This window comes from Ambystoma mexicanum, chromosome 10 (genome assembly GCF_040938575.1).
Source record: "Ambystoma mexicanum isolate Mex_15411 chromosome 10, UKY_AmexF1_1, whole genome shotgun sequence".
NCBI lineage: Eukaryota > Metazoa > Chordata > Amphibia > Caudata > Ambystomatidae > Ambystoma > Ambystoma mexicanum.
Genome location: NC_090932.1, coordinates 962702223 through 962722536, shown reverse-complemented (window position 1 = coordinate 962722536; position 20314 = coordinate 962702223). Strand labels below are relative to the sequence as shown.

Genomic DNA, 20314 nt, shown 5'->3' with positions numbered 1-20314 from the left:
TCATCAAAATAACACCGACCCAGCGAAGCACCTAAAGCAAAAGCAAAAAAAATAAAAAAATAAAATAAAATTAAAAAAAAACGGATTGTATCAAATTTTCACAAAAGAAATTAAAACGAGTAATGTAGATCTAAACAGTGAAGTCAATAATACGAATTGATCACTGGATAAAAGAAAAATAGAGCGTGGACGAGCTTGGAAAGCCGATGACTGTGGTGAACGGATGAGTGAGAAGGGCGAATGAATAATGATGATTCTAGACAAGTATAAATGAGTGTGGTGAACGGATGAGTGAGAAGGGCGAATGAATAATGATGATTCTAGACAAGTATAAATGAATGTGGAGGATGAAAGCGGTTGACAGGTGCGTCTGGAAGACGGTTGAGTCTGGAGACCTGATGAATAATACGAGCAAAATCAATGGGGATGACGGATGAGTGTGTAAACCAATTGACTGTAGAAAGCGGTCCGAGTATGGAGAGCAGCTATGTGTAGAGAGTGGAGGAAGGTGGAGAATGGAAGAGCATGCAGAGCGAAGGAGCTTGTTGAGCGAAGAGAGCATACAGAGCAGAAGAACGTGGAGAGCAGATGCGCGTAATGAATAGAGAAAAGTATCAGCGACTGAATGGGGGAGCGACAGGGTGTGGAGAGCGGAAGAATGTGGAAAGCGGAGGAATGTGGAGGGTGAGAGGCCGGAAGTGGGAGACCGACTGAGTACCAACGAGTGGAATGCGCGTGGAAGATGAACGCTGCTGACAGATGATTGTGGAGGGCGGATGACTGTGGAAGGCGGATGATTGTGGAGGGCGGATGATGGTGGAGGGCGGATGACTGTGGAAGGCGAATGACTGCGGAGGGCGGATGATTGCGGAGGGCGGATGACTGCAGAGGGCGGATGACTGCAGAGGGCGGATGATTGCGGAGTGCGGATGATTGCGGAGCGCGGATGACTGTGGAGGGCAGATGTCTGTGGAGGGCGGATGACTGTGGAGGGCGGAGTACTGCGGAGGGCGGAGGACTGTGGAGGGCGGATGATTGCGGAGGGCGGATGACTGTGGAGGGCGGATGACTGGGTAGGGCGGACGACTGGGCAGGGCGGATGACTGTGGAGGGTGTATGCCTGTGGAGGGTGTATGCCTGTGGAAGATGACTGTGGAGCGCGGATGACTGTGGAGGGCGGATGACTGTGGAGGGCGGACGACTGGGCAGGGCGGATGAATGTGGAAGGTGGATGCCTGTGGAAGATGACTGTGGAGGGCGGATGTCTGTGGAGAGCGGATGTCTGTGGAGAGCGGATGTCTGTGGAGAGCGGATGTCGGTGGAGGGCGGATGACGGTGGAGGGCGGATGACGGTGGAGGGCGGATGACGGTGGAGGGTGGATGACGGTAGAGGGCGGATGACTGTGGAGGGCGGATGACTGTGGAGGGCAGATGACCGTGGAGGGCGGATGACCGTGGAAGGCAGATAACTGTGGAGGGCGGACGACTGTGGAGGGCGAATGCCTTTGGAAGATGGGTGTGGATGGCGGAAGACTGTGGAGGGTGGATGCCTGTGGAAGATGAGTGTGGAGGGCGGTTGCCTGTGGAAGATGAGTGTGGAGGGCGGATGACCGTGGAGGGCGGATGACCGTGGAAGGCGGATGACCGTGGAAGGCGGATGACTGAGGAGGGCGGATGACTGTGGAGGGCGGATGACTGTGGAGGGCGGATGACTATGGAGGGCGGATGACTATAGAGGGCGGATGACTGTAGAGGGCGGATGAATGTGGAGGACGGATGACTACGGAGGGCGGATGACTGCGGAGGGCGGAGGACTGCGGAGGACTGCGGAGGGCGGAGGACTGCGGAGGGCGGATGATTGCGGAGGGCGGATGACTGCGGAGGGCGGATGATTGCGGAGGGCGGATGATTGCTGAGGGCGGATGACTGCGGAGGACGGATGATTGCGGAGGGCGGATGACTGCGGAGGGCGGATGATTGCGGAGGGCGGATGATTGCGGAAGGTGGATGATTGCGGAGGGCGGATGATTGCGGAGGGCAGATGACTGCGGAGGGCGGATGATTGCGGAGGGCGGATGACTGCGGAGGGCAGATGACTGCGGAGGGCGAATGACTGCGGAGGGCGGATGATTGCGGAGGGCGGATGATTGCGGAGAGCGGATGATTGCGGAGGGCGGATGATTGCGGAGGGCGGATGATTTGCGGAGGGCGGATGACTGCGGAGGGTGGATGATTGCGGAGGGCGGATGATTGCGGAGGGCTGATGATTGCGGAGGGCGGATGATTGCGGAGGGCGGATGATTGCGGAGGGCAGATGATTGCGGAGGGCGGATGACTGTGGAGGGCGGATGACTGTGGAGGGCGGTGAGCGTACAGAGCGAACGAATATGAAGAGCAAATAAATGTGGTGGACAGATGAATGTGGAGAACACATGAGTGTAGAATGTGGCTGAATGATTATGGAGAACACATGAATGTAGAAAACGGTTACGTGTAATGAGGGGAAGAACATGGACCGCGGAGGAGCGTAGGGAACGGCTGTGTGTGGCTATCAGCTGAATCTGGCGAGCGACGGAGTGTAGCGAGCGGCTGAGTATGGCAAGCAGCTGAGTATGTCGGGCGACCGAGTGTAGTAAGCGGCTGAGTATGGCGAGAGAACGGGTACGCGTCGAACGAACGAGAATAAGAGCGAGAGAACGAGTGTACACAAAACAGATAAGTACATTGTACGGAAGAGTGAATGGGGCTGATGAATGCAGAACTGACGAGTGGCAGATGAGCCTCTGAAGCTAATGAGTGCGTAACAGATGAGCCTGGGGAGCGGGTGAACGCACGAAACAAATGAATGAATGGACCAGAGCGCATGATTATGCTAGATGGAGGAGTATGCTATACGGATGAATTCGCTGAGCCGATGAATAGTGCATGAGAGCAGATGAGAAACAAAACACATCGCACGGACCGGACCCCTCTGAACTGCGTGATGTGCAGACTTTGATGTGGAACGCAAGGAACCGTTGTAAGAGCATACTTCATTTCACACCCCACACTTACTCTCTCCTTACACCACCACTCAAGTAGAACACAGAGATACTATGACACCATTCGGTATAACTGTTCTCATATCAACATCCGCCGCTCACTCCCCATCACTCTAAGTAAACATTGCTGGTTTCTCACCCCCAGCCAGGCGTTCTAGTCAGGCCTAACGCTGCCTCACTCGGACTGGATAACTCCTGCCAGACCGAACACATACTCCTGATTCTTCAACCACCTCACCTATTCGCTAGGAAGCAGCTACCACAGAAACTCTGCACCAGCTGCACACATACCTGGTGCGCACACGCACCTTTGACTCTCTCTAATCTCTCCACTGACCCGAACCTCGGTTCCCAAGGGCGTTCAACCTACCAGCGCCTTCAGACCATACCAATGGTATATAAGGCGCTATATAAATGCAAAATAACAATAACAAATGAATTATTTTAAGTCATGTGGGAAAAGACACTGCTATTCTGTATGAAAATCTTTTTTTTTAAAGTTGTGTTGCCTGCTATTGTGTAGTGGACTCTATTTCATGGAAATTCATTTAGTAAACTAATATCTAAACAATGAACCTGCATTTTTAGTTATATTATCTAGAGCCAATTGAAGGGCACAAATAGATCTGCAGAGAATTGCATAGTATCTATGATATAATATTTATAGGTTATTTATAACTTGCTTAATACAAAGAGGTTTCTAAGCGCAGACCCGGGGACCAAACCTGGGTACTCCGTTCCATCTTGTTTCCAAGGCGAGCGCACGCTGCCCCTGAGCTATCCTCCCGAGTATAGACTCATTTTCAGGTACTATGCCTTCGTCTGATTGTTTGTCATGATGACTGTGGCTCAGAAAGCCCATTCTGATTCTATTCACTGTACATCTGAAATTGACATTATATTTTTACATGACATTTCAACTGTTCTTCAGTATGGATTACATTGTATGTCATACTGAGGCAATATGCCCTGAGGTGGCGAGCCCACCCTGTAGGTTAAGGTCCACCGCCCAAGTTAAGGGCCCGAGCACAGCAAATGACTTGGGATAAAAGTACCAACTATTTTCACAGCATATGCTTGGACAGAGGAAAAGGCACACATGTACCATTTGGGTTGCAGTATCCATGAAATTCAGATAGATTGGATTAGATGATTCCTAAATGTTGTCAACCTTTCCTTCAAATGTAAGTGCTTTCCAAATAGTTAGCTTTGAAAATGCCTTTTGATTTTTTATTAGTACCCAGCAAGGGCGCAATCAGAATGAAAGAGCCATTCTGATTGTCCCTCGCCGAGTCATTACCAGGCCGGGAATCCCTCTGTCGGGATTCCACAGCCTTTGTCCCTGGTGGGGGGGCGTGGCAGCCCCTCAGCCAATGAGGATGCTCGAAGCAGGGCCATCCCCGCTCCGAGCCTCCCCACCGCTGAGAGGCTACCTTTGCCCCCCGCCGGGGACAGAGGTAAGGCTTTTTTTTCCTCCCCTTTCCTCCCTCTTCCCACCTCCCTGCCCTCCCCGCTTACCTTCTATGCCTTGGTCGCCGGAGAGGGACGATGGCAGCCTCCTGCCATGTGGAGACTCGGAGCGGGGCCATCCCTGCTCCTAGTCTCCAGCTGGAGACTTCCCTCGTCCCTCGCTGGGGACGCAGGTATGTTTTTTTTAAAAACTTTTTTCACCTTCCCACTCCTGCCCTCCCAACCCCACTTACCTTCGTTTTGATCCTTTTTCGGGAGCGGACGCGCTGGGAACACTTTTGTTCCCAGCGCGTCCGCTCCCGATGGCCGCCATGGAAAGGGAAACGGACTCGGTTTTCCCTTTCCCGGCGGCCATTTTCTTGGTCGTTTTTTTTTTCTGTCCAGAAACGCTGCAGCGTTTCAGGCCAGAAAAAAATGTTTTTAGTGCCCCGGTCACGCAGATAATGTGGGCTGGGGTGCTAATCCCAATATGACCCGAGCGGCGGGGGCATTACCGACTCAGGTAATGCCCCCGGCGCTCGGGTCATATTGCTTAATTAACCTAGCCTACGATTGGTGTCATACTGATATCATGCCATGGTCCTTCACACTCCTTAAATCCATATGTAGTATTTAAGCCTACAGTGGCGTGTAACAATGGGGGTAGGGAGGTGGAGGAGGGAGGTTGCCATGATTTGCAGATCATTTCAAAAGGAGTACGGAAATGTGCCTGGAAATTATTTCCATCTATTTAAAACATCAGTGCCTCACTATACATAAACAAGGGTTATGCCATATTGTTTTCTTCATTACTGCAAATGTTTTATGACTTAAGCTGATGGCATGGAGTAACATCAATTTGTAAAGGGGTATATAAATCCAGAGATAAAAACAGCGAGCTGAATCAGCTCATAAGAACTCAGTAGGTGCAGCAGCACGTTGCGTGCTGCATGAGGCACACATCTAGCTCCCTCAGTGAATGTGCAAAGGGTGAACAATGCTGCCTACATGTATTCTGCGTGGCAATTGTTCTAGCTGCATGAATCAAAAAAGAGCAGGATGCAATTCTGTAGCTGTCCATTCTGCTCACCCATAACACAATAATGGCTTGAGCACAAGCACTAACGCGCCCTAAACACATCTCATTTCATGCTGATATTTTATTAACTTGCCGAACATGGCTACAGTTTGTGATTTAAAACATTTGTACATTTAGCTGCACCCTCCTTTGCTTAGGCAGATATGCAAATGTGATCAATGCACATTGGTGCATTTCACCCTCTGTCTGTGTTAGGGAGAATGTATATTTCTGTGCTAATTCCCTTCAACTTTAGAGACCCCCAGCTCTTTGCTGGACTGAGGACTTTTTCATTTTAACACTGCAGTGAGTGAGACCTTTTTCTCACTCATCTGTTTTTATCTGATTTGGATTTTGTGTTTTCACTGTTTTTGAAGTCTGACAATCCGCATAGGCATCTGCTTTTTGTATGGTGACACACAACACCTTCAGTGCAGTGTCACAGAGAAATCCTTTTAGATTTCTCATGAGGTTTAACTACCTTTTCTTGTGTGAACTGCAGTTCCCAAGAATAATAAAGTGAAATTGACTTTACTTACCCTTTCTCTTTGTAGGTCCAGCACACACCATTTTATGTAGAGTGCTGGGGTGTTACATAGTAGCCGCTTATAATACTCTCTCATGTTAATTTAAACATTTTTTATGTTACCCTCACTTCTTTAAATGGCTGGTGGCAGCGGTTTACTTTTCCCTACCATTGTGCCTTTCTACCACATGCTGAACCATCAGCTGCAGTACAGCACCCATGGGTGACCATGTTTGTCAAAATGGCCCATCTTCTTATTTTGCGATTTTCTGTTTGTGAGCTCTTTCTTGGGTTTCACTCTGTGCATTGAGACAGATTTGAGCCCTTTGTTTGTCTTGCCTTTGGCAGGCTTCAGCCGTGAAGTTGCCCTTGCTCCAGTGTGTCTGGAAGTAAATGATGTGAGGGAGGGTCCTGAAACTCCCCAGTCCTTTGTCTCTAGGAATGCCTGAATGCAACTAGTCCTGATTGGCTGGCTGGTGTGATTGACAGCCTAGGCTGTGCATGAATGGAAGAAATCTGCTTAAAAGGTGAGGGGTTTGGGACTACAGGCAGAGCCGACCACTGGGAGAAACACCTGATGAAGAAACCGTGAACAAAGCTTGCTGCAACCTCTTGGACCTTTGAATTGCCCTATAAAGCCCTGCTGCTGTGCTGAACTCCTTTTTCACCTTGACAGTGAAGCTCCGGATGCAACAACTTCTCCCCTTGGGTTAGTGGGAACAACTAACCCCGAGATGAACTCCACTGGACCACCATCCCTGACTTGCTATGTCTCTCCATTGCTTCAGAAACCCAATGCCAGGGGTCGAGTGTCCATAGTCGAGTGCAACTTCTGCCGCAAAAGGAATCTGGCTTGAAGTTCCAGGAGACTCCTAAGGACCCTCCAGAAGCAAGACCTCCAGATCCAGATTCCCCTCACCAGAGTGCAGGACTGAGGGAGCAAAGAAAGTCCAACCGGTGTCCAGGATCCACAACAGTGCTGTTCACTAAGCGCTGAAACCGCAAAGTGCTGCTGAACCAAAAAGAGCCAGCAGCTGCCGAAGACCTACCAAGTACTGCCGCATGAGCCCTCAAAACGTCCTCCCTCTTTTCCCCATGACTGAGGCTCAGGGACAAGGGTCTGCGCCGCTGCAGCAAGGCAGAATCCAGCTGGACCACTCTTCTTCAAATCAGAGGCACTGTTTAGGCTTGAGGTACTTACCTTATTGCCTTTTAGCCACAATCTTCTCTGTTGATTTCAACTCTCTTCTTGCAGGCTTGTAATCTTACAAGTGATTTTTCTAGAGACTCTCTAACTTTGTGCAAGACTTTGATCTGAGAAGTGCATCAGATCCATAGACTGTGTCCCAAATGACTTTGGCTGTCCTGGCTCCCTGAAGACTCCTCTAGTCCACTGACTTTGATACTGTTTGTCTCTCATAGGTGGTAGCTTGTTGTATACTGTTAGTGCTGGGAAATGCTTATCTAGATTTCATTTCAAGATTTCGTTGTCCTCACATATAGTGAGAAACTGTCTGACCTTTTTCCTCCCCTAACCTTTCCTTTCTGCAACTTCAGAATCGGCAAAGTATACTAGTGAGATATATAGCAAGACGGCACGGAGCACCACAGGTTCGATCCTCAGGTCCGCTTAGAAACCTCTGGGTATTAAGCGTATTATAACTAACCTATCATATCTGTCCTTGTTATTGAAGTCACCTCAGGGTGTAGGAATTGTGTTAGAAGCATATCCAAAGATTATCCACTATCTTGTTTTGATTCTGGAAAATATTTTTAAAGTATATTTACATTGTAACAACAACTTTCCTTTTTAAAGAACACTTATTTAAAAATTGATGTTAATTAAATACATAACTCATAAATGAAAACTTAAGTATAAGTGTTACTTGGCTACTTGTATTTACGGATTTCATTTGTACAGCTCTACAGCTCACAATTACCCCTCTTGAGAAAGGGTTGGCTGCTCAGTCACACTACCAACTTGTGTAGTACAGAACGAAACCAAAAGGTGGGTTACCTAATACCAAGCAGATAAGTGTTGTGTAGTCTCCCACAGTGGGGCCGCACCAATTCTTACCTAAGAGTCTGTAAGTAGTTGCACTTCTTAGAACTTTTATAAATGCACAGATCCATGTTAAAATGCGCCATATTAGAAACACAAGCATTTTTATTGTACATTATGGAAACTATTCACAAAGAGGTTTCTCTCAATTATCCTTCATTGCTCGCAATTATCCTTCATTTAATCCTGAAGGGAGAGGGCTATTTGATTCACAAAGAAGTTACAGAGTAAAAATGCTGCCAACAAAAATAGGAAATAGACACATAAGGGCCCATCCCCCGGGTCCTTGATATGTTTGGACCAGTAGTACACATAGTGCCAAGGGGAGAAACTACTGTTATTACTGATACAAAGTGGTAAAATGGATCTTTCAATGTGCATAAATAACTAGTTGCAAAGAAGTGTTTATTACAAAAAACATTGCGGCTTTACAATTAAAACATATTGACTCATTTATTAAATACTCCCATCGGGAATGTCAATGACTTTTTTTACGGTACGACCTTCATTTACCGACAGTCATTTTTTAGATTTCTTTTTGCTGTATTCTTGAAAAAACACATTGAAAAACATAGGGGGTTATATAAGGGTTGGGTGGGAAGGGAAGAGTGTTAAATTAATAGGGGAGCTCAGGGTGGGGCGGTACCCCTCAAAAAGAAAACAAAATCATTTTGATTCGTTTTTTGGGAAAAACTATTTCAGAAAAAAAAACAGAAAACATGACTGTTGATAAATGAACATAGAACCCTTTTTACTCCCTAAAAAATAATTTTACTGCATCTTTAAAAAATAGGATGTAAAATACTACCACTGTAAAATCGTATCTGGAGAACTGGGCAAGTCGGTTACTGGCAGTAATCTCTTTGTGAACTGGTCCCTATATGTTGAATGTACGTTTCCTTGCATACCATATTCGAGAGTCGAATATTCCCTTTGCCACTTAAATTCCATGTTTGTGGTTAGCTTTTGGATGAATTCATATATGTTGGTTCTTAAAAAAATCCATTGATATTTTAATGTTTTAAAGCATCCATGTGAAATTGTGCAACAAAATAATTTTGTGAAAATCTAAGTAAACCAAAGGGGGAAACAATTGCAATATACTTGTTAGTGCCAGATAAATGGTATCAATTTTATTGTCATACAGTAGTGACATCAGCACGGTTTCTATGAAATCACCAGCCATAGTAACACGAGGATGTGACCACTACCACCACGGGTATGGGGGCCATCCTAATTCTAGGGGGATTTTCTGTCCACTGCAATGGTACATGTATGTGCTGGACCAAGGAGACACCCTTATGAAGGACGCAGAGTGGGTGCAGAATGGTTGGGCAATGCAAAATGATGGTTCATGGGTTTTCCAAATGTAATGGCTGGAGGTCTGTGGACCAGCTTCACTGCTTCACCACGCCTGCCCATATTTGCTTGGCCAACCATCCCTCTGTCTTCTTTCCTGCCTAACGCTTCATAAGCTTTGACATGTTTTATATAGTTTGGCCTACACATCTGTTGCTGATATACCTTCTTATATTAATGTTTTTTTGTAGTACAAGTAAGGGGCTCCTTTTATAAAAAAAAAATGCTAATTATATTTTCTACTTTTGAAAAGCAGAGTGCAAAAACTAAATAGTAAAAACTGGCAAAATCAACTTTCCTCTTTACTTTTACTTTACACTGCATATAAAAGATGGAAACGCTGCCTGCTATTAATGCTTTGCAGACATCATTTCCAATCTACTCCCACTTCATCCAATTGCCTTTACAATGTGGATTCCATAGGAATCAATCTGTTGTATGTCTGCATAATAATCTCATGCAGGTGTAAAACCACAAAATGGAGGTTAAAGGAGGAGGAGAAATTGATGTCCCTTCCTCTCTTCCACTCCGACTTCATAGCCTTTCCAAAATGACGCGGAGCACCACAACAAGGCCCAAAACACTTTACGCCTCGGTCGTGCCTCTCTCGGTCATAAAAAATGAGCTCCTGCATGTCCTCGAGTGATGGTTAGATCACAATTTTGGGCCGCACATAAATCTTAAATTAATACATATATTTATGAATAAAAACCCATCCCCTGCTGTGTATGTAGAATAAACACGTAAATTGTACTTCATGGATCCAAAGCTATCTTAACACTTAAATCCCTATGTTAATGTACATGTAGTGAGTTATTTGTGCCGGTGATTCACGCTGAGCCTGTAAGTAATGTACGCTAATTCACAAAGTATGTCTCAGACTTCTTCTGTGCAATGCATACATTAGAATAGTCAAGACTGGTGCTGCTCCAGATTTATTCTCTTGTAACAGCTGGTCTAATGTATGCATTGTATAGAAGAAGTCTGAGACATACTTCATGAATTAGCATACATTACTTGCAGGCTCAGCGCAAATCACCGGCGCAAATAACTAGCTTTTACTACCCACAAGAGGATTAGGGCAAAAGCTCCTTGTGCTGGAAACGCAGCTCGCCACACTCAAGCCGAACGGTCTAAGCACACTCACAAGCAGTTATACCCTCACTTACCTACCTACCCCCCCTTCTCTGTTAATATACATGCCCTGCAGCTGAAATGATTTTAGAATCTTAAGATCAGGAATGTCAGTATATCCGCACTGGCAGATATTTGGCAACTATTACCTGCAACTTTCACATTGAGAAAGATGATTATTTTGTAAGATCCTCTCAGGGGCCATGTAAAGGGAGGTGATTCTACTCACATGGCTATGTTGAGAAACACGTCAGTCTAGGGTTAATGAGCAATGGGTGAGTTATGTTGAGCAACAACGGTATACAGGTGCAAGGGTCAAACTGAATGTGAGGGGTGGTGAGTGGTGGCCTACCTAGTAGTTCTGAATAACTATGCTATGCCTTGACGGTCTTCCATCGAACCATTACATTTTTAAGAACTTTCTGAAGCGTGTGTAGTTGTGTTCTGCCCTTAGGCTAGGTTTAAGGACATTACACAGTATTGATCCTTATACCCCCAAAGTACTGACTCCATGTTTGAGCGCTTGAAGGTTCATTGGTTGATCAAGTGTGCATTTTCTGTCCATATGTTTCCTACTGGCCTGTGCCATGGACTACTTTTCTAGTTGTACCCCGGACCTTCTCCCTAACAGTCCTTATTGTTTGAAGGTTAACACTTGATTTCACTTGGAGCTGGTGGAGGGTTTACATGGTACCTTTTCATTTGAACCGTTTGATTTCATGTACATATTATATTTATATTGTGTTAAAGATTTGAATGTGACCTTTTTGAATAAATCACTAAATATTTTAAAAGATAGCTTAGAATTTAGTTTTTAGTTTATGAAAGGAGCGTAGTTTGCATGGGGCACACTACGAGCAAACCAGGAATGGAACAAGTCTTAATCATGCACTATTCACTGATCCCTGACTCTCAAGGGAGGGAACTGATATAAACCACCCTCGAAGATGTTCTATATTTTGCACTCCCCGCCACAGGGGCAGATTATAGGAGAAAGTTAAAGTGTCTAAGCATCCTCAGAGCCACCTACAGGCCAGAGGTAGGAAGTGCTTTGAGCACCTTCAAAAGTCAGCCCGCAATTCCATGGTGCAATGCCCGGCAGCATGACCAAGGCAAAGCAGTCTGGCTCTGTACCCAGTAACTCTGCGTGTGCCGTTGATGGACGTTCGGACCCACACGAGTGTGAATCCACCCATGAACGGCACACTCCCTCGTTAGTACTCTAACTACTAGGCTGGCTTGAATGGGCAGGTGCCCAATACACGCACAATGACAGAGTGGTAAGTGAGACCACAGCACAGTGACGTGTGCAGGCCACTCAGCAGCTCAGCTGCCCTTGCACCTGCACCACAGATGTTTTGCAATATTTTGCACTGCCGTGAACTGCAGCCGGTTTAAAGGTATACCGCCTGGCCTCCCTAAAGTATACTTAGGAAAAAGATGTTAGAATTAGAAAAGCAATGTTAATGTGTTATTTTAAATAATTGTATTAAGCACTACAAATGCAATTGAATACATGTTCAGTTTAAAAAAATGAACAAGTGACCTCTTTGGGTCACGTGAGATCCACATTTTACACTTCAGCTTTTAAACCACAAATTCAAGATGTGTATATCAGTTGACTAAATAATTTCTGTTATTAACAACAACAACAATAATAATAATAATAATAATAATAATAATAATAATAATAATAATAATAATAATAATAATTATAATGGTGGCTATATTATTATTAGTATCATCATTATTAATTTCATTATTATGATATGGATAATAATAACACTATTTGGGATTAACCATTTTGAGCATGTCAGTTCACCAATGAAAGAAGTGAGTTTCCAAATCAACTTTAAATATTATTTAAAAATATTTACACACTAATATGCAGCATTTTCTGTAAATTACTGATAGATATTTCATTCATCAAGAAGTTAAGCATATGCTTAAAAGTGACAGCTGTACCAGACACTATACCCTGCGATCCTCTGGAAAGAGTACTTATTTGAATCCATGACCCTGCAGCCTCTCGCCTTTATTTTCTGTGTAAGTGATGGGTAAAGTGCACCAGATGGCGGCAATTGCCTAATTAATCCAACCTCTGCTGTGCCTATGACTGCTGTTAGCCTGTGTCTCTTGTCCAAGCTCATGAAACTCAGGCTGGCTCAGAATGTAGCAGGCTCTCTCAAGCGCATGTACCTGGATAGAAAACCGCCACTTCGTCCTAAATGTTCTAGAAAGCCACGATTTACAGTACTAAAGGATAATGTAAGGACTTTGTACAGTGACATGTTAGATGCCATAGTTCTTTGTCGTTTTAAATAGTCTTTTCCATTGATGTCCTGTGTTTGTATTCAATAAAACTCCACCTCCTCTGCAACGTCCATTGTCCCAGAGTGCTTTGCTGCTATATGGCTTATTTCAGTTCCTGGGTCAGGCAGTTGACCCGTTTCAGTCTCTCTGCTACTTTTGTCATGTGCTGACGCTGGAGTCTGTCCATCCGGGAGAACCTCCGTCTTTGGCAGTGTAGGGCGCCTTGCGCGAGGCTGGCTTGAGTCCAAACAGCCTGCACGCTGCCACTCTGTACTTTTTTGACATAATATTGTAGAGGATAGGGTTGATAGCAGCGCTCAGGTAGAAAAGGACAAACGAAACCAAGTTACAGTACTGGCTTATCACAGATATCTCCCACGATCCGGCTTCGAAAGATTTAGAAAATAAATATCGTCCAACGTGGAAAGGTAACCAGCAGAGAATGAAGGCAAACACAACCACAACTGGAAGAGAAAGAGAGAAAAGTCTGCTTTAGAGACTGGAATCCAGGAGTGCAACATCATTCACTTTGATATTATTGTGGTATAGTTTTGCTATCTTTCAACAAAAACAACTACAGTATCGTGTTCAATTCAAGTATACAGAAATGACAAAGTTACTCACCATAGTGACTACTTTACTTCTAGTCCATAGTCCCCTTTCCTCCATACTTGTGAGACATTCGTCCATTGGGGCGAGACCGGTGCACTTTTAAAGCATCCAAATATTAATTGTCCTTCTTTTATATTTACGCGCGCGGGGCCACCGCATGCGATCGTATCCCTGTCTTCCTGAGCTCTGCCCAGCGCATCGCCATTCAGTCCTTTTCTATCACCTGTTCCAGGATGATTTAGCAATAATAGAGGATACTTATTAGAGGGGACGGCGGGCGGGCATATGGAGGAAAGGGTACCATGGACTAGGAGTAAGGTAATCACTGCAGGGAGTAACTTTGTCATACTCGTACGTCCCTTTCCCTTTCCTCCACACTTGTGGGAGATTCCCAAGCACTAACCAAAGGAAATACAGGTGGATGGAAATTCCCTTATTGGAACACATTCTTAAGAACTGCCTGGCCAAAATGGGCATCAGCTCAGGAGCTCAGGTCAAGACCATAATGTCTGCAAAAATCCAAAGGGGAAGCCCACATAGCAGCCTTGGCTATAGACTCCCAAGGGACGTATTTTTGGAAGGCAACATCAGCCGCTTTGGCACAGACCAGATGTGCATGAATGTTCTTTGGGGGCTGAAGGCCTTGAGTTTTGTAGGCCTCAAATACACAAAGCTATCCAACGAGAGATGGACGCTTTCGAGGCAGGTTTCCCTTTTGGGTCACCAAACGTAACAAAGAGTTGAGAAGTTCGCTCGTTCATTCAAGGTAAAACTTCAGAGCACATCTGACGTCTACGATGTGTAAAACCCTCTCAGCATCGGAGACCAGGTTGGGGAAGAAATCCAGTAAAGATACTGTTTGGATTAAATGGAATTCAGAAACAACTTTGGGAAGGAAAGAAGGGTGAGTGCAAAGCACAACCTTATCCTTGTGGAAAGTTAGGAATGGATCTTCAACAGAGAAATCCTGAAGCTTCACTTATTCATCTGGCAGATGTTACCGAAATCAAAAAGGCCACCTTCCAGGAAAAGTACTTGAGCTTGGTAGTGGCCTTAGGTTCAAAAGGCTTATGACATAAGGCGGTGAGGACCACATTCAGATCCCATTCGGGATTAGGGGCCCGAACGAGCGAAAGAAAATGCAGAAAACCTGCAAAATGTCTCTTGATAACTGGGTTTGCCAGTGAAAAAGAGCAACTGTCTGTGGACAGATAAGCTGCAATGGTGGATAGGTATGTCCTGCATGATAAGACATGGATGCCAGAGGCTGCAGGGTCAGTTACAAAAGACAAGACACAGTCAATAGAAGCCTGCCTGGGATCAAGCTGTTTAGCTAGACACCAATGACAAAATCAGAGCCACTTGTTCCTGTATTGAGCTCTCGTAGAGGGCTTACGTGCCGCTTGAATTATACACATGTTATCCTGCAATAATGATCATAACTCAGGCACCATGCTGCCAAGCTAAATGATTGTTGGTATGGTGCCACAACTGGAGATTGGTCTGGTGAAGAAGGTCGGGAATCAGCAGCAACCTGATCAGGGAGTACACCGACAGGTGCTGCAGTTCCGAAAACCAGAACCTGACTGGCCACCCAGGAGCTATGAAGAGGAGAGTGCAGTTGGAAGCACTCCTGAGTTTCCAGAGCAACCAATCAATCAGCAGCAAAGGAGGAAAAGTGTAAACCTTCATGTTGTCCCAAGGGATCTCAAGAGTATCCCCCAAGAAAGACTCTGAGCCTGTCCCTGTAAGCATAAAGAGGATGTTTCCGGTTCATTGAAGTTGCAAAGAGGTCCACCGCTGAAGCACCCCTTTGCTGGAAGATCTTGGTAAGAACATCAGTGTTCATATCCCACTCATAACTTGCCGCAGATTGGCGGCTCAGGGAGTCTGTGGCCACATTGATGTGACCTGGAATGTGCACACCTTGAAGCCAGACATTGATAGCCCAATTCCAAATTTGGATAGCTAAGTCCACAAGAAGAGGCGACTCGGTGCCCCCCTGTTGGTTGATGTAGACATTGCCACGGAATTGTCCAAGCAAATCCGAACCACACTATTGGTGATAGAGGGTTGAACAGGCTTGAGCGCCAGAAAACCTGCTATGGGCTCTAGGTAATTGATGGGGGACCGCCTGTCTTGGGGAGTCCACATATTGTACAACTATAGGTGATGCAGTGTCGCTCCACACCGGAGAAGGGAGGAGTCTCTGGTAACCGTTTCTTGTGGGCAGGGCTCCTGGAAGGAGGTCCCCACTGAAAGGGTGTCGCTGGACGACCACCATTGAAAATCTGCCGTCATGCAGGATGGCACTGGAATCATTTTGGAGTCCGGGTCTGTAGCCTGGGACCAGCAGCTCCAAAGAGCACGCTGAGTGCGCCTCATTTTCAGTCGTGTAAGAGGTAGAGCTAATAACCAAGAGGCCATGAGGCACAGGAGTCTCTGGAACCACCATGCCGACATGTGGGAGGACTGCAGGAAGATCTGGCAAGTGGCTAAAAGGTCCGCAATCTTGTCCTCCGTAAGGAACACTCTGGTACTGGCGGTATCCCAATGGAAACCCAGAAGGATCAGGCCTTCAGCAACCGTCATCTACGCTTTCCGCCATTTCACCGACAGCCCAAGATAGAACAGGAGCTGGAGGAGTGACTGAAGATTGGCCATTGCGGCTTGTGGGCAAGGACTGCGCAGGAGCCAATCGTCCAAGTATGGATATACATGAACTCACTGCAGTCTGAGAAATGCTGCGTAAATCATCTTCGTAAAGACACGTGGTGCTGAGCTGAGACCAAACGGTAGCACTTGATACTGGAAGTTTTCCATTCCCATGGAGAACCACAGATATTTGCGATGCAGGCTCCAGTTCAGGATATGCATGTAGCCATCCTGAAGGTCTACCACGCTGAGCTAGTCGCCCTTCTGGAGAGAGGAGTTTATCTGGCTGGGCGTAATCATCTTGAATTTCTCTAAATTGGAGAGGTCGAGGATAGTGCTCAGGCCAGCCTGGTTGGGTTTGGGTACTGTAAACAGATGGGAGTATTAGCCTTCTCCTTGCTTCCGCAAGGGAACAGACTCCCCTGCTCTGAGGTCTAGAAGTTTCTGATCCTCGGCTCTAAGGGAGAGCGACCCTGTCTGTTGAAGAGGAGGGTCAGAGGGCAGGGTAGTGGGGAGGGACAAGTGAAAGCCTGCTCGGGTGATGGACAAAACCCATCGGTCTTCTGTGATGGTCTTCAACGCCTCCATCTGAGATGAAATTTGTCCTCCCAGGAGTCACGTGTGAGCGATGAAAAACATAATTTAGATGGTTTATCGGTGGGGAGACCACCCGTTTCTGAAGAGGAGACTGTTGACCTAGAGAAAAACCGGCCACCTTGCCTTTGCTGCTTGCGACGAGGGCCACCAGCAGGAGCATCTGCTCAGCATGCATAGCCGTCCTGAAAACCTCTGAAACCAGAGAAGTACCTTGTTTGAGACCCCGACCTCTGATTATAAGCTGCCTTAACTGGGGTTTTGGCAAGGACCGACAATGACTTGGTAGTTTGCATGCTTGCCTTGGTTTTGGTGAGTTCCTCATCAGTGGAGGAGTAGAATAGTTCCTTACCTTCGAAGGAAAGATCAAGCACTTTGTCCTGAACCTCCTTCGAAAATGTTGTAGCATGCAGCCACGCTTGGCGGGAGATGGCTACTCCAACCAAGAGGCCCCGAGCAGAAGTGTCAACGTGATGGGCCATGGCATCTAGCAGGTCCTGCACCAGAACTCTGGCATCGGATAAGCCGCTCTTAAAGTATTCAAGCTGGAGGAATACATTCCTGAAACTCGGCAAGCTCCTCCCACAGCTTGACATTAGCAGCAGCCAGGATGAGCCCGGTATTAGCCTGATGCAGCTGAAGAGCCAAATTGGAAAATATCTTTCCCAATTGCGTCAAGAAGCTCGTCCTCCTTGGAAAGGATATGAGATGCTGCAGTGGAGGATGTAGAGGAGGCTTAGACTGCAGCATTGCAGCTGCCACCATTGCTGATGAGGGGAGTGAACATGCAGTCAAGGATATTGTTATAATGTGGCTTCCAGGGGCCAGTGTTGATGAGCATTGTATGGGATTGAAGTGCACTGCTGCTTATGGCTGGAATGATAGGGTGTCATCAGCTGTTGCCATGGTAAGCTCTGCCAGCTTATCACGGCTGCTGATGATCTACTTGTTTATGATGTATGTGTTTACTTCCCTTTAGGAAAACATTTGTGTCAGTTGATGTTACTTGCTCTAGGTAATGCTGCCTTGGCATTGCTGGGGGTATTTATGTTTAGTTGTTAACTCAATAAAGCATTTAAGCTTTTTCCACCACGTGGATTCTTGTGATTTATCATATATGTCTTCAGACACATGTAGCGAACATCAATTTTCTTGTTTAGGTATTGCCCCGGAATGAGGTTTTTCCCAGACCTTGCAGGCTTCGGCCATGACATCCTTTTGAAAGAACAGGCCAGCGCACTCCTGTGTCGACAGAGTAAAAGCTCCAGAAAGTACACCTTCTTGTGGAGCCGGAGGCTCAGGTATTAGGATGTCTAGCAATAGCAACGCCATCATATCTACAACCCAGTTGTGAAAGTCTCTAATAGAGAGGGGCGGGTCGTCGCTGCCCTGGTCCGCTTGATCTTCATCCGGTGTGTCAGAATCCTGATCCGCAGCACGTGGCACCTCAGGCCCTGGGGGCAGGATTGACTGCACCACAGGAGTCTTTAGCAGAGGTGAAGGTGGAGGCAGAGGAGGCAGTGGAGGAGGCCCCACTGGAAGTGCTGGAGGAGGTGGCACTACCGGGTCCTGCAGAGTGATTGCCGGAGCTTGGTGCGTTTCAGGTGGCTTAGGATACATTTCCTTGAATAAATCCTTAAAGTATGCCTTCATTGGATCAGAGTGCATAAGCGTCTGACATTTTTCCAAAAAACGCATCCTCAGACGAAGGCCTAGGCGATGGAGTGGGTAGAGGGCACTCTGAAGGGGCATACCCCCAGGATTGCAACAAGGATGTTTGCCAGAACGGTCCTCCACCAACTGGATCCACATAAACCAAGGGAGCGGATGTAGAACGGGGCGAGACTGTGTGTGGCACGCCAATCCACTGGAGGGCAGAACGGGTTCTTATTATCCACAAAACATGGAAAAGGCTGCTCAGCCCCAAAAACAGGCCCCTCGGTACCAGCTGTTAAGAACGTTGGTGTGAGAGGTAGTAAAAATGGCCACCGTAGACCGCAGGGTTGGACCGCCATTTTGTTAACACCTGAGTAGAACTGCGTGAGAGGTGTCAGTGAGGCCGTGGTCACCACAGGGGTATCAGGGAACTTATTATCCATTTTAGCCTTGTGACAGATCTAGAGTGCTTTTGCGACCCCTTAGAGACTGCTGATGAATTAGCCCCCAGTGAGGCAACATCGGTGGAGTCGGTACTCAAAGACTTAAGGTGTTTAACCACAGGTCTGAGTTTGGGAAGGCTTAGGGTCACTCCCTGAAGCCAGAGTCCTCGAAGGAGCCCCCTCAATCTTGCTGGTCTTAAGTATAGCCCCAAGAAGGGGATACTAAGGGGTAACCATGGTACGGTAAGTCACCTTAACAGGAACCTCGAGAGGAGACTCGGTACACTTAGTTCCAGATTTGGATATTTCGGGAATGACCCTGGTGACACCAGCCCCAGATGTACTGGGCTGAACTTTAGCCCCCTTAAAAGGGGAACCTCGGATGAAGATCCGGTCCTGGCAGCCCTTTTGCAGGAGACCTTGGAAGAAACTGCAGAGTGCCGGTGAGATCCCTTTCTGGACACCTCAAGGATATCCCTGGTACCAGAGCCACTTGGGCCCCTCCCAGGGCCAGAAGACCCCAGGAAGGAGTCCACTGGCCGTAGTGTCCTAAAAAGGAACTAACTTACCGGCCACTTCCCTTTTCTTCAATGAACTGCTGTAAATGTGGAGGAGGAATCCGCCAGAACACCTCATTCCACCTGACAAGCCGATGCTGGAGTGCCCGGACGGATAGGGAGTCGCAGTAAAAGCTCAAGTCCCACCGGTGTTCTGGGCCCAAGCACTCCAGGCAGAGAGAGTGGGGATCTGCCCTCGCGAAACGACCTTCGCACGAAGAACAGGACACGAATCCCAGACACTCTGGCACAGATGGAAGAAAGAAGACTGTGGAACCGGAGCAGGAAAATGAAGGACAAGGAACAAAAAGAAAAATATTCTCTAAGATGCAAGTGCATCCGACCCCAACCATGCAGAGAAAAGGACTGAAGGGCGATGCACGGGGTGGGGCTCAGGAAGGGGGGGGCTACGGTCATGTGCGCTGGCCCTGCGTATAAATAAAAGAAGTGCAACAAAGTACATTTTTTGATGCTTTGAAAGTGCTCCGGTCCCGTCCCGGTGAATGGAATGTCCCACAAGTATGGGGAAAGGGGACGGGATGCAGAAGTATACTCAAATAAGACTAAAATGTTACAGATACATTACAATGTGAATGACATCAATGGACACATTTACAACAAATTCATAAAGCATCCTAAGTAGGTCTTGTTGTGCAGATGTGTCTTTTTGTTCAGGTAATCATGCAACTTGGTGGGTGTACATGAACATTGGATTTGCTGTCACCCAACCATTCCATGGCACACTGTATGCATTTCCTACATGGATAACTTCACTGGGCCTCCAATATGATTTACACATGTGCAAGTAACACCACTGTGCAAGTGTACAGCTTCT

The 20314-nt window shown here is 46.7% G+C and overlaps 1 protein-coding gene across 1 annotated transcript in view; it reads right to left on the bottom strand.

Annotated features, from left to right (window-relative positions):
* Positions 1 to 12640: 12640 nt before the first annotated feature.
* GHSR (growth hormone secretagogue receptor) overlaps positions 12641 to 20314 on the bottom strand; it is a 281674-nt gene continuing 274000 nt past the window's right edge. The window contains exon 2 of the mRNA XM_069618737.1: positions 12641 to 13426. Within this exon, the coding sequence (XP_069474838.1) occupies positions 13122 to 13426 (305 nt within the window). The 3' untranslated portion in view covers positions 12641 to 13121. The remainder of the gene's footprint in view (positions 13427 to 20314) is intronic.